General features: G+C 39.9%; 1 protein-coding gene across 1 annotated transcript; it reads left to right on the top strand.

Moving 5' to 3' along the window:
• Window positions 1-7,255: 7,255 nt before the first annotated feature.
• SAP18 (Sin3A associated protein 18) lies at window positions 7,256-13,492 on the top strand. The gene is made up of 4 exons (XM_069467443.1): window positions 7,256-7,384; window positions 7,583-7,692; window positions 12,887-13,009; window positions 13,279-13,492. The coding sequence occupies exons 1-4, from the start codon at window positions 7,256-7,258 to the stop codon at window positions 13,433-13,435; spliced, it is 519 nt and encodes a 172-aa protein (XP_069323544.1). The 3' UTR covers window positions 13,436-13,492.
• Window positions 13,493-14,043: the final 551 nt, after the last annotated feature.

The following is a 14,043-nucleotide window of genomic DNA, read 5'->3' as shown; positions in this document are numbered from 1 at the left end:
AATGGAAGTTTCATATTATGGCAAGAGAATATTAGTCTGATAATCTCAGATTTTTAATAGTGGTACTAGTATTGACCTTATTTTAAATTATGTTGTTTAAAAAAATGCAGATACTGGCATTTTGATTATATGGGAGAGAAAATAAATTTGAGATATTTATAAAATTGTAAAACTACATATGAATCACAGTAAACATACTTATTTTCCTATTGTACTGTTATCTGAAGACCAAAAATGGAATTATGCTAAGTACTGGAGCTAATTTCACAATTATTTAATGAAATTCATAATATACATTGTACTTCACATAAAATTTAGTAAAGAAATTCGATTCAGCAAATGAATACAGGTGAATAATCTGAATTATTTTTATGATTTCTTACCCCTCATTAAATTGAAACTGCTGGTAAAGGTATAAAAAGGGCAATTTCTATTTCAGTATTTTTTATAATCTTTATAAAAAATTTGACATTTCTTAAAAAAGTATTTTGCCCATTGCCTAAAGAATTATAAGGAATCATTCTTTTACAACTTATAATTTCTCATTTGTTAGAGGGAATTTTTCTGTTTTACTGTCATATATAATAATTGTATGTATTTATGGGCTACAGACTGATATTTCAATACATATACACATGTGTAATGATTAAACTAGGATAGCTAGCATATGTATCACCTTGAACATTTATCATTTCTTTGTGTTGTGGACACTCAAAATCCTCTCTTCTAGCTTTTTGAAAATAGACACTAAATTGTTAACCATATTACCCTACAGAGTTACTAAGGGTACATAATATAATCATCAAAACTATGTAATTCATGGCCAGGTGCGGTGGCTCACGCCTGTAATCCTAACACTCTGGGAGGCCGAGGCGGGCGGCTTGAGCTCAGGAGTTCGAGACCAGCCTGAGCAAGAGCAAGACCCTGTCTCTACTAAAAATAGAAAGAAATTATATGGATATCTAAAAATATATATAGAAAAAATTAGCCAGGCATGGTGGCACATGCCTGTAGTCCCAGCTACTCGGGAGGCTGAGGCAGGAGGATCGCTTAAGCCCAGGAGTTTGAGGTTGCTGTGAGCTAGGCTGACTCCATGGCACTCTAGCCCGGGCAACAAAGTGAGACTCTGTCTCAAAAAAAAAAAAAAAACAAAAAACAAAACCTATGTAATTCAATGCTAAAAGTGAGGGGGGAAATAGTACTAAATCAGCAGAATTTTCCTGTTATAAAATAATTTTATTAGTCTATACAGTACCTAAAAATATCTACAACTCTCAAGCAGATGTATTTTTATAGAACAATGACAATCCATGTTAACGAATTCCAGTTTCAAATTCTTCCAACAATTCTTAATTTTATAATTTTGGAATTCTTGGTTTGTTGGGAAACTGGAAAACTGGGAAAAGGAAATCACACAGAAATTTAGTGTGTTTGACTACATGATTTTAATGTATAATACTATATCTGCCTTTAATGAACTTTTTTTCTTCAACTGAATAAACATGCTCTAAGTATTTTGCAATGATTGACAGTTAGGAAATCTTTATTTCAACATGCATGATAAGGAACTGGCAAAGATTTATAAGTAATTATGACAGCAATGCTATTTTTTGCATGAAGATTTCATGGAATCAGTTATTCTTGGGCATTAGAGGAAATTAGCCACTTAATTTGACCCTCTTACCGTATTTCAAAACGAGATAGAATCTATATGATGATAGTGATTATAATGGCTCACATTTGTTGATTGCTTAGTATACAGCAGACACAGTACCGACTATGTTAGATGCAGTAATGTCTCATAACAGAAATGTTAGGACTATACTATTATTTTTAATATCTTTATTAATATATTACTATTCCTAATTTACAGATAAAGAATCTATAACTCTGAGTAGTTAAGTGACTCAAAATTAGCCAGAAAGTAACTGAGCTGAAATTTAAACTTAAGTTCTGTCTGACTTCAAAGTCTAAGCTTTTAAACATTGATTAAACTTCTGTAATTGCCCTCTACAACTTGCTTCTGATAAATGTTGTTGACACTCTGCAGTCTCTTGAGGACATGGATGCCCTGTTTAAAAACCATTTTCAATCTAATCATTCCAATGCTTAAAATGAACTCTCATTCTGTTCCATCAGCTTACAATATAGTGTAAATGAGAAGGCTCTCGGAACAACCCGAGAAGCTGGTTAAAAAGTGGGTTTCCAAATACTATACCTCATGGTCTATTTTAGTGGGAGCAGCCTAGTAACGTCTCCAACTGTTCCTCTGTATCATTCAATAGACACGTACTGAGTACTATGTGCTAGGCTCTGTGGACTGGGCTAGGAGCTGAGGATGCAGAAGGCAGGCAGAACCTCTGCCCTTGGGGAACTTACATTCTAGAAAGGGAGACTGACAATAAGTCAGACAAATCAGAATGGAGACATGCTATGAGAAACTGGCGACTGGTGAGTGGAGGAGGGAGGGAGGAAGAGCTCTACCCTAGAGAAGCTGAGAACAACCTTCTGAGATGACTGTAATCACAAAGTGAATGAGAACTGAGGATGGGGGAAGACTGTTTCAGGTACAGAAAGCAGCAAGTGTGAATGTCCTGCGCTGGCAGGGAAGGCCCATGTGGCTGTAGAGCAGTGAATTAGGAGGACAGAAGGAGAGCAGGGCCGAGGGGTCAGCAGAACCTTAGTACAGAAGTTGGTTTTTATTCTAAATTGCAATGGGATGCTTTTAAGGTTTTTGATTAGGGAATTGGGCCTTTAAAAACACTCTATCTCCAGCCTGAGCAAGAGCGAGACCCTGTCTCTACAAAAAATAGAAAATAGCTGGGCATGGTAGCGCACGCCTGTAGTTCCTGCTACTTGCGAGGACTGAGGCAGGAGGATGACTTGAGCCCAAGAGTTTGAGGTTGCTGTGAGCTATGATGATGCCACTGCAGTATAGAATGGGTGACAGAGCTAGACCGTCTCAAAAAAAAAATAATAAAAAATAAAATGCTGGGACAAGTGAGAGGGAGTAGAAAGAGTGGAGAAAGTTTGATGACATTTTAAGACTTCAGATGTTCACTTTTTTAATTTTTAAAATTGTGATGAATGTATATAAAATTTATGATATAGTATTAACCATTTTTAGGTGTACAATTCAGTAGCATTAACTATATTCACAATGTTGTGCAACCATCGCCAGGATCCATATCCACAATTTTTCATCATCTCAAACAGAAGAAACTCTGTACCCATTATGCAATAACTTCCCATTCCCGTCTTCCCCACCAGCCCCTGGTAACCTCTATTCCACTTTCTTTCTCTGTGAATTTGCCTATTCTATGTGCCTCATACAAGTGAAATCATACAATATTTGTTCTGTTGTGTCTAGCTTATTTCACTTACCACAGTGTTTTCAACATTCATCATCTATGTTGTAACATGGATCAGAATGTTTCCTTTTTAAGATTAATATTCCATTGTATGTATATCTTTTCATCTGTTTATGAACATTTGGATTGTTTCTATCTTTTGGCTATTGTGAATAATGCTGCTATGAACACTGGTGTAGAAGTATTTGAGTCCCTGCTTTCAATTCTTTCACGTATATACCTAGAAGTGTAATATTAGCCTGTATAAAGTCTAAAAAAAAGAGAAAGTATGCATACATTTAAATATTGTAATTTCTCGACCAGTTCAGACCTGGTCCTACAAGATGGAATGAGGGCTGCTAAAAGACTACCCTAACTAACCTAAAATATAGCTGCAGTTCTACCACCTCAAGTTGTTACAAAATTCCATTTTGATGAAAGCTAGCTAAACCTCCCCAACATCACCTATAAAAGGTTGGAAGGGTCTTCATCATCACAGTTTCAATGTTTTCCCTTTAACTGATTGATTAGAGTGCCCTCATGTGTCTGCATTTTTACATCATGGAGGTTTTGAAAAAGATTTAATACTAGAAACACAGAATGGGGAGAAAATTTAAATACCATCTTTTAAAAAAAATTGAACATTGCCTGCATGCCAGGACCCATCCTAAGCACAATTTTAAAAATATATATATATTTTTTTATCAATGCTGTCTGTAGAAACTAAAAAAAATTTTAAACAATAATCTAGCCGGGCATGGTGGCTCACACCTGTAATCCTAGCACTTTGGGAAGCCAAGGTGGGAGGTTTGCTTGAGGCCCAGAGTTCAAGAACAACCTAAGCAACATAGAAAGATCCCATTTCTACAAAAAATACAACAATTAGCTGGGCGTGGTGGACACCTGTAGTCCCAGCCCCTCCAAGGTTGAGGCAGGAGATCGCTTGAGCCCAGGAGGGTGTAGTGAGCCATGATGATGCCACTGAATCTGTAGCTGGGCAACAGAGTGATTCCCTGCCTCAAAAAGGAAAACAATCCCAAAAACAAAACAGAAAAACAATAATCTAAATCACACAGAAAGTGTCTAAAGTGTATAGCTACAATTTAAATAAAAAACCACACCCCTCCTAGTGAGAAATACTTCCGCTATCTTAGAAGCCCAGGATGCCCTTTGTAAATTGCATCACCTGAGCTTAACCTCAGGGAATAACACTATCTTGAATTTAGTGTTAATCATCCCCTTTGCTTCTCTTATGGTTTTACCATTCATGTTTGTTTCCTTAAACAATGTTTTTGGGGAGTTTTCCTGTTTTTTGAGCATTGTATACTTTGAATTCTATTGTATGAATTTTTCTGTGACTTGTTTTTTCTACCTTTTAAGAAAGTATATTGATTCATTTACTTTCAAATCTTTATGGTATTCCATTTTATGAGTATTCTCTTGGTAGACAGTTGGATTGAGTCTATTACAAATAAAGATGTTAGAACATTATTCAAAATGTCACTTTGTGCTTATGTTCCACAGTTTTTCTGGAGTATATACAAGGAATAGAATAGCTGAGTCTTAAGGTGTGCACATAGCCAATCTTTACAGGTCATGCCACTTAACTTTCCAAAGTAGATGAGAGCAGTCTATAAGAATTCCCTTTTCTAGCACTCTGGGAGGCCAAGGTGTGAGGATTGCTTCAGGTGAGAAGTTCAAGACCAGCCTGAGCCAGAGCGAGACCCTCATCTCAACCAAAAATAGAAAAAATTAGCCAGGCATGGTGGTGCACCCCTTTAATCCCAGCTACTCGGGAGGCTGAGGCAGGAGGATTGCTTGAGCCCAAGAGTTGGAGGTTCCTGTGAGCTGGGCTGACGCCACAGCACTCCAGCTCCGGCAATAGAGTGAGACTCTGTCTCAAAAAAAAAAAAAAAAAAAAGGAATTCCCTTTTATCCATATCTTTGCCAGCATCTGGTTGTCAGACTTCTACATTTTGGCCAGTGTGGCAGAGTGAAATGTCATCTCATTGTGTTTAAATTTGCATTTCTATGACTATTCAAGAAGTTGGGCATCTTTTCCTATGTTTACACTTATTTGTGTTTAGTCTTCTATGAAATGTTTGTCCATGCCTTTTATCCATTTTTCTGTTGGACTGTTTGTCTATTTTTAAAAACAGCAACATACAGCATTGCCATGGAACACAAATGTTCTCCTTAAAGAGTAATTTAATTCAAGCAACAACGTAACCACAACTTACATTAAAAAAAGAACGTTGCCTTGTGCTCCAGGAGCACTCCACTTGCCCCTCCCTCACAGTCCCCTTCTATCCTCAGGGGTAACTACCATTTTGACTTTGTGGTAATTATAATTACTTCTTGTCTTTCTCTGTAATTATTTCACCTGGGGATCTTCCTGAACAATATATTTAAGTTCTCTGCTTTTAAATGTTATGCAAATGGATTCACACAGTATATATTCTTTGTCTTTGGCTCCTTAGACCATGTGAGATTCACGTTGTTTCATGTGGCTGTAGCTGGTAAATTTTTGTTGCTTTACAGTATTTCGTTGTTGTTGCTGTATAGTATACCGCAATTCACTGAACTATTGTATTGTAGGTGGGCACTTGGGCTGTTTCCAGTTTTACGTCCTTATGAGCAATATTGCCAAGAACATCCTTGTAATGTCTCTGGATACACTTGAGCAAGACTTTCTCTAGGGTATCTGCACCAGGGAGTGAAACTGTTAGACCCAAAGTATACGTATCTTCAACTGTACTAATAATCCCCAACCACTGTCCCGAGTGGGCGTGCCAGTTTACACTCGCACCGGCAGCATGAGAATTCCCATTATTCTACCAACAGTTGCTACTGTCAGTTTCTAATTTTCGCCAATCTACCGGGTGTAGTTTAAAACCAATCAATTAAAACCAGTTACTGTGGTTTTAATGCATCTCTGATTAATAAGGAGCCTGACCACCTTATGTTTATTGCCCACTTGGATTTCTTCATTTAAACACCTGTGAAAAGAAGGAAAAAAGCACAACAAAAATAAATAAAACGCCTGCTCAGTTACTTTACCCATTTTTCGACTGTGTTGTCTTTTTCGGTTCTTATATATTCTGGATCCTAGCTTTTGTCAATCATACGGGTCACAACTATCTTCTCCCACTCTCTGGCTTGTATTTTTCTCTTTTTAGGTTGTATTTTGAAGACCAGATTCTCTCTCTCTCTCTTTTTTTTTTTTTTTCCAGGTTTAATCTAATCAAATGTACCAATCGTTTCTGGGTAGTGCTTTTTTCATCATACATTCCTACCCACAGGTCATGAAGATACTCAAGTACGTTATTTCCTAAAAGTTCTCGCTTAGCCGCTCACATCGAACTCCTGAACCCGCCCGAACTGAGTGTCGCGTGGCAACAGGCCGGCGCATTCCCCCTCCACGGCTGGTTTCCTCACCTTCCGCTGACGGGGCCCGTCCGCCCTGTTGCCGCCGTCTCCGACTCTCCTCGGGGTGCGAACACGCGGGTCTGCTAGTCCTTCCTCAGAACGAAAAGATCGATATTTTGCTAATAAAGGAATGTTTTTTGCTTACCATGTGTAATGTTCTTAAGTGTTTTGTGTTCAGTAAGGTTTCCATCATTACGTGTGAAAACGCAAGTTTAAGCTTATTTCGTCTGTGAACATTTAAAGTTTAAAAACACCCCGCCAACCCACGGCGGGGCGACGGACCACAACCGCTCCCCTCAGAAGCTCCGCCCCGCGGACGCCGGCGCCCGCCTTTTCCTCAAGGACGCAAAGCGCACGCGCGCCCGGCCCGGACTCACACGCCACCCTATGAAGTGCGCCTGCGCTGGGAAACGCCCCGCCCTGCCTCTGGCTTGCTATAAAGCTTGTAGCTTCTCCTCGCGAGAGACTTCGTGCTCATGCTCGCTGCGGGGGTCGGAGGTCAGGGAGAGCGTCTGGCGGGCCATAGGAGGAAGATGGCGGTAGAATCGCGCGTCACCCAGGAGGAAATTAAGAAGGAGCCGGAGAAGCCGATCGACCGCGAGAAGGTGAGGACTCCGGTACTGTGGGGTCCAGGAAGAGGTTGGGGTGGGCCCAGCAGGACGGAGGGGTGCGGCTTGTGTGCGGGAGGAGACGGTATTTTTGGTCCCTTAGCGGCTCCGAGGCCGCGACGCCTCGCAAAAGGAAGAGAGCGCCTGGCTAGCAGCCGCCGCCTTCAACTTCTGTCCTTTTCCTGTCGCCCCCAGACCTGCCCGTTGCTGCTCCGGGTCTTCACCACTAATAACGGCCGCCACCACCGAATGGACGAGTTCTCCCGCGGGAACGTACCATCCAGCGAGCTGCAGATCTACACTTGGTTAGAGGGCGGGGGCGGTGTCAGGGACCTCGTTCGGGGCGGGGCGGGGGGGGACCCTGCAGGGTCAGTTCATTGCCTTTGCTAGTGAGGAGTTATTCTCCTTGATTTCAATTTTACTCTTCCACTTGGGGCATTTGGGTGCAGTTCTCAGAAAGTTACAGGTTTTTGCTGTTAGGTAAAAGGGGATCTGTCCCTCTGCAACGCTTTTATAATTAATGTTGAAATTTTTGGGTTGTTGATAACTGACAGACCCAAGATTGCCATTATGGCTTCCTGGTACGGAAATGCTATGTAGATCATTAAAATGCAGTAGCCGCCCTTAAGGGACTCATAGTCCAATAAGTGGTACTAGGATAACATGGTAAAGGGGAGTGATGCTGTTGAGTGGCATTGTTATTTTCAAAGAGCGTTTCTACTTAATATTAAGCCTTAGGTGCCATAGCACCAAAAATAAATCACCACCAAAAACCAAGTGATTTCTGCTCTAGAGCTTAATGGAAAAGCTTTTGGTGTGTGTTTAGTGAAGATTGGTTCCTGAATGTTTATTGCTTGTTTTGTGTACCCGCTCTTCCTTCAAGTCTGACTAGGACAGGTGCATACTGTTAACTTGTCTTTAGCGCTGCTTGTAACTCCTTGGATTGACACCATAATGGCTTTTTTAGTAGTAGTAAAAGGTGTGTAATTTAAAAATGTTTTTATTGCGATAAAGTATATTAATATATAACATAAAATTTGTCATTTTAACCATTTTTAAGTGTACAGTTTAATGACATTAGTAACATTCACAATGTTGTGCAGCCACTGTACTTCTAAAACTTTTTCATCCCCTTCCTTCCAACAGAAACCTTGTATCCTTTTATTTTTCCCCTTTCTCAAGACAGGGTCTCGCTCTGTTGCCCAGGGTAGAGTGTAGTGGCATCATCATAGCTCACCTCAAACTCCTGGGCCAGAGTGATCCACAGGGCAGGCTCTCAGGAAGGCTGGAACTCTTGAGCATGAACATAGGCTTACAGCTGTTGTCCGCAGCCAAAATTTCTTCAGGGAAGCTTCAGGTCTGCTCTTAACACATTAACTGCCATGTGAGTTGTATTTAACTCCACTAGTTTTGAGCCTGGGACCTTGTGAAGCATATGTAACTCACACCCTTGGGAGCCTTGAGAACTATTTTTCAAGTTGCATATAACTCATGCACAGAAAACAATTTAAAAAACCAAATTTTTCATTAAATTAGAATGGATCGTTTTGTTTTCAAAGTTTTTATTCTGTTTTCATAATAAAACACCATGGCCCCAAGGAAAAAAATTTTTTTCTAGTGTGGCAGTCAATATGTTAAGGCCTTTCAACAAGTGGAATGAGGCCCACCCAGATTATGTAGGAGAGTCTCCTTAATTTAAAGTCAACTGGTAATAGACTTTAATCACATCTACGAAATATCTCATAGCAACACCTGCATTAGTATTTGGTTCAGTAACTGGGGACTGTAGCTTTGCCAAGTTGACATGTAATAATACTGAACCTCACAGTCACCCAGCAAGGACTTCAGCCCTGAGGAAGTGTCGGCTTGCATTCTCCAACTGCATCCTCAGGCTTCAGACTAGTGGTCAGAAAGTAATGCTTGGCTCTCCGGCTGTTGGTCTGGGAAGACAGTCCTTAGAAGGTGGGAAGCTTGCGGAGGATTCACACTGTGGGAACTGATAAAAGGTGTGAAAGGAATTCTCCAGGTTCTTGTGAGCAAGGTGACAATGTGGAAAATGTTTTTAGAAAGGAAAAAGTCCTTTCTGGTATATATCATAAGTACATTGTGTATCAGAATATAGATTGAGCATCCCAACTCCAAAATCTGAAGTGTTCCAAAATTTGAAACTTTCAGTGCTGACATGACACAGAAGTGGAAATTTCCACACATAGGTACTTTACATAAACTTTGTTTCATACACAAAATTATTTAAAATATTGTATGAAGTTACCTTCTAGCTGTGTGTATAAGTATATATGAAACATAAGTGAATTTAGCATTTAGCTATGGGCCCCATCCCCAAGATGCCTCATTATGTGTATGCAAATATTCCAAAATCTGAAAAATCCTGAACACTCTGGTCCCAGGCATTTCTGATAAGGGATACTCAACTTGTGATTGATACAAAATAATTAACATAAGAATATCGGGTAAAAAAATATGACCTCTGAAACAGATAAAATCAGTCTGACCTCAGGTTTATGCCATCATTGGAGTTCAGTGGGGACAAATATAAAACAACTGTTCTATGTTGAAGAATAGAATATGAAACTCTGTCAAAGTAAAAATAAGCTATGAAATTACCTAGGAGGAAGGGTAACAATGTAAGTCTTTATCTGAAGTTTTACAATTTGTTCAATTTGACTTTAGTGTTTTTCTTCTTTCAAAATAAAATTTAATTTTTATATCATGAGTTATATTTTTGTATTATGATCTCAGCATGTATAATATGCTTGGTATCTGAAGAATTTTTTTCTCTAGTATTGTGAATATGCACAAAAAGATGCCCATGGTGATGTTAACATCACTGGTTATTTCTGATTGGTGAGATTTGGGATATAATTTGTTGCTTTCTTGCATATGCATTTTCCCCACCTTTTTAAATAATGTGCATGTGTTGAGTTGGGAAGGGCAGTCATGCCTTGCTGCTCCCCCCGACATGGTACATAGAGTGGCCTTGGGTCTGAAACATTTCCTTGCAAAAAGATAAAGAACCCTCACAGCCTGTGTTGGGAGATCTCTTTGGGAATATCTTTTCCTGTGCTGGACTTGATGTGTACTTTGCTTTGCTTATGTGCATGTGCCATACAGCACCTGCCAACCCTACTGGTATATCCATTCCCAGCAAAGGGGGAGCCTTTGCCTGCAGCATGAGAGGCGTCATCTCCCTGTGTTGGCTGTGGGGTGAGAGCTGCTAGCCATGGGGCACCAACACTATTGAAGGTGATCTTAACTCTGTCTCTTTGTGTGAGCAGTGTTGTTCCAGCCAGTGCCAGAGTAAGTCATGTCTGTCTTGGTTACTCTGACACCTACAAATCACACACTGGCTTGGGGTTCTCCTGTTGGTAGACATTGTTAGGCTCTTTGCTATCCTTACATGAACAGAAACTTTTAAAAACTAAGATGGAGAGATGAGTGAAGACAACATATACAAAGGATTATAATGAGAGGCTGAAGTAAAGCAATGACAGTGGGGATGGAGAAAAAATAGATCTCCATGTAACAGGATGGAGATGGGATGAATTGAACAATGCTTATGGTTATGACCTGGGCAGCTAAGTGGGGGATGGTATTTTTGATAGAAATAGGAGAGGAAGGGCATGTTTTGGGGAGAAGACTATTGAGTTCTGTTATGGGAATATTGAGAAAGATTTGGTACAGTAGAAAATAGATGATGTGGTCATCCCAGGTGTTTTTATTCAGTGTAATTGAAGCATTGGTTTACTTTGGGTAGGGTGTGGTGGAGATTTGTGAATAGAGTACAGAGCTAAAACTGAATGAGCTCTTTGATGTTTGGTTCCCTACTTGATGCTGTACATGAGAGTTCTCGTTTTCAGGAGTGCTTAGAGTCCTTATGCCATTTTATAGGACTCTACAGGCAATGCTGTTTCAAGTTCCAAACCATCCATTTCATTTTTCTAGTTGTCATGGGAGAAAGCTATATAAAAATGTATATGAGATTGTTATTTCTAAGATACCTGTTTTTAAAAGACTTTTCCAGGCTGAGTGTGGTGGCTCACACCTATAATCTTAGCATTTTGAGAGGCTGAGGCGGGAGGATCACTAGAGGCCACGAGTTGGAGACCCGATCTCTACAAAAAATGAGGCAGGTGGCCCACACCTGTAGTCTCTGCTACTTGGGAGGCTGAAGCAGGAGGATCACTTGAGCCCAGGAGTTTGAGGTTGCTGTGAGCTATGATGATGCCACTGCACCATAGCCCTGGTGACACAGTAAGACCCTGTCTCAAAACAAAACAGAACAGATTTTCCCAGATTGTGTCCTGTTACCTCAGGAGACTATATAAAGTTGAGTTCAAATCAGTATTTGCAGGGTAAGAATATGTATTTTGAAAGGAGCCTGAGCTTTGTCTTGAGAAAATTTCTTTGGCTCGAGGACTCCTTCTATTGTAAACTCATCTTAAGATTCCATCTAAGAGAGATACTATATCTCTATGAAAGTGCTTTCCTAACTCATTGATTCTAAGATGCATTGCCTATTTCAATTAATTTGGACTAGTTACCCTTAATACCCTTAGAGAGGCAAATCGTTAGGCCATAAGATGTTATATAGCGGCTGGGCGAGGTGGCTCAGGCCTGTAATCCTAGCACTCTGGGAGGCCAAGGTGGGAGGATCACTCGAGGTCAGGAGTTCGAGACCAGCCTGAGCAAGAGCGAGACCTCGTCTCTACTAAAAATAGAAAGAAATGATCTAGACAGCTAAAAATATATATAGAAAAAAATTAGCCGGGCATGGTGGCACATGCCTATAGTCCCAGCTACTCGGGAGGCTGAGGCAGGAGGATCGCTTAAGCCCAGGAGTTTGAGGTTGCTGTGAGCTAGGCTGATGCCACGGCACTCTAGCTCGGGCAACAGAGTGAGACTCTGTCTCAAAAAAAAAAAAAAAAAAAAAAAAAGATGTTATATAGCAACAGAAGATTAGAATATGGAATCTCTAGATTTCTGAAGTTCCTTTTAACACTAAGAGTTTGACTTTTTTTATTTTTAAAGAGACAGGGTCTTACCGTTATCTCCCAGGCTGGAGTGCAGTGGGGCATTCATGGTTCACTGCAGCCTCCAAGTCCTGGGCTTAAGCAGTTCTCCTGCCTTAGCCTCCCAAGTAGCCACGACTATAGGCGGGTGCCATCACACCTGGCTAACTAAAAAAAAATTTTTTTTGTGGAGATTGGGTCTCACTATGTTGCCCAGGCTGGTCTCAAACTCCTGGGCTCAAGCAAAGCGTCTGTCTTTAATTAATCAAAATTTCCCACAGGCTGATACAGGGAGTTTTTGGAGGCAAATAGAATTTTTAGCTGCTTTAAAATTAAACTGTAGTGTAAGACCCTGGCGGTTTCTGACAAGTCATAAACAACCCAGATATATTTAACTCATTGTATGTCACTATCCTTGTTATATTATTGTTGATTAATCAAATGTAAATGTCTTTTTCTAAAAATTCAGGATGGATGCAACCTTGAAAGAACTGACTAGTTTAGTAAAAGAAGTCTACCCAGAAGCTAGAAAGAAGGGCACACACTTCAATTTTGCAATCGTTTTTACAGATCTTAAAAGACCTGGCTATCGGTAGGTAACTTCTCACTTTTAATTACTGTAATCTTTTTGTTTTTCTTATGTTTTAACTGATAGAGATAACTGCTTTAATGAATCTCCTTAGTGAGGGGAATATGGATTTACATACAATCATAATACCTGATTTAGCTTAATACAGTACTTACATTTTTGAACTGTGTTATATAAGATGATGGAAGAAATCCAGTGCCATATTCACTTCATAGTACCAATTAGTTTTCATTGATCTGTGGACCATTAACAGTTGATTTTCTTTCCTGCAGAGTCAAGGAGATTGGCAGCACCATGTCTGGCAGAAAGGGGACTGATGATTCCATGACCCTGCAGTCGCAGAAGTTCCAAATAGGAGATTATTTGGACATAGCAATTACCCCTCCAAATCGAGCACCACCTCCTTCAGGGCGCATGAGACCTTATTAAATTCTATTTACTATTTCCTGAATTTATTTTTTAGTTATGTAAAATAAACTTACATGTTCTTTTTCCTCCTCTGATTATTGCCATTAAGCCTTTAAATTCTAAACAAATTATAATGCATCTATTTAGGAGTTAGATTTGGATGTGCTATGGTATGAATATTAATAGAAAATCCATGTGTTTCAAGCCCTTCTGTAAACTATGAAGAAAAGTGCTCTTAGCATTGTGTAAAACTGTATTGTTAAATACATGTGTGTACTCAGCCTGAGTGTGAAAGTTAATGGAGGCATGGAAACAGGGTTTAATCTCATGTTGGAAGAGAGGGTATGTTTAAGCCCAAAAACGGCACAGCAAGAAAGCCATGGGATTGTATGAAATCAAGTGTGACTTTGTCATATAGTCTGTTGCATGCAATTACAAAAAGGAGCTGTGAGAATGAGGCGATGTGGCAGCAGAGGTGTTTTGGAACAGTGGAGCTGAGCCAAATTGAAGCACCTGTTAGAGATTGGCCTGCCTTGATCAGGGTACTGTGACTCAAAAGGTTAGAGAAAAGAACAGGTACCACAGCGAGGGCTTTTCATGGTTTAGAAATGGGGGCAACAGGGCATTTT

Source organism: Eulemur rufifrons, chromosome 4 (genome assembly GCF_041146395.1).
Source record: "Eulemur rufifrons isolate Redbay chromosome 4, OSU_ERuf_1, whole genome shotgun sequence".
In the NCBI taxonomy this organism is placed as follows: Eukaryota; Metazoa; Chordata; class Mammalia; order Primates; family Lemuridae; genus Eulemur; species Eulemur rufifrons.
This window is presented reverse-complemented; position numbering and strand designations above follow the sequence as displayed.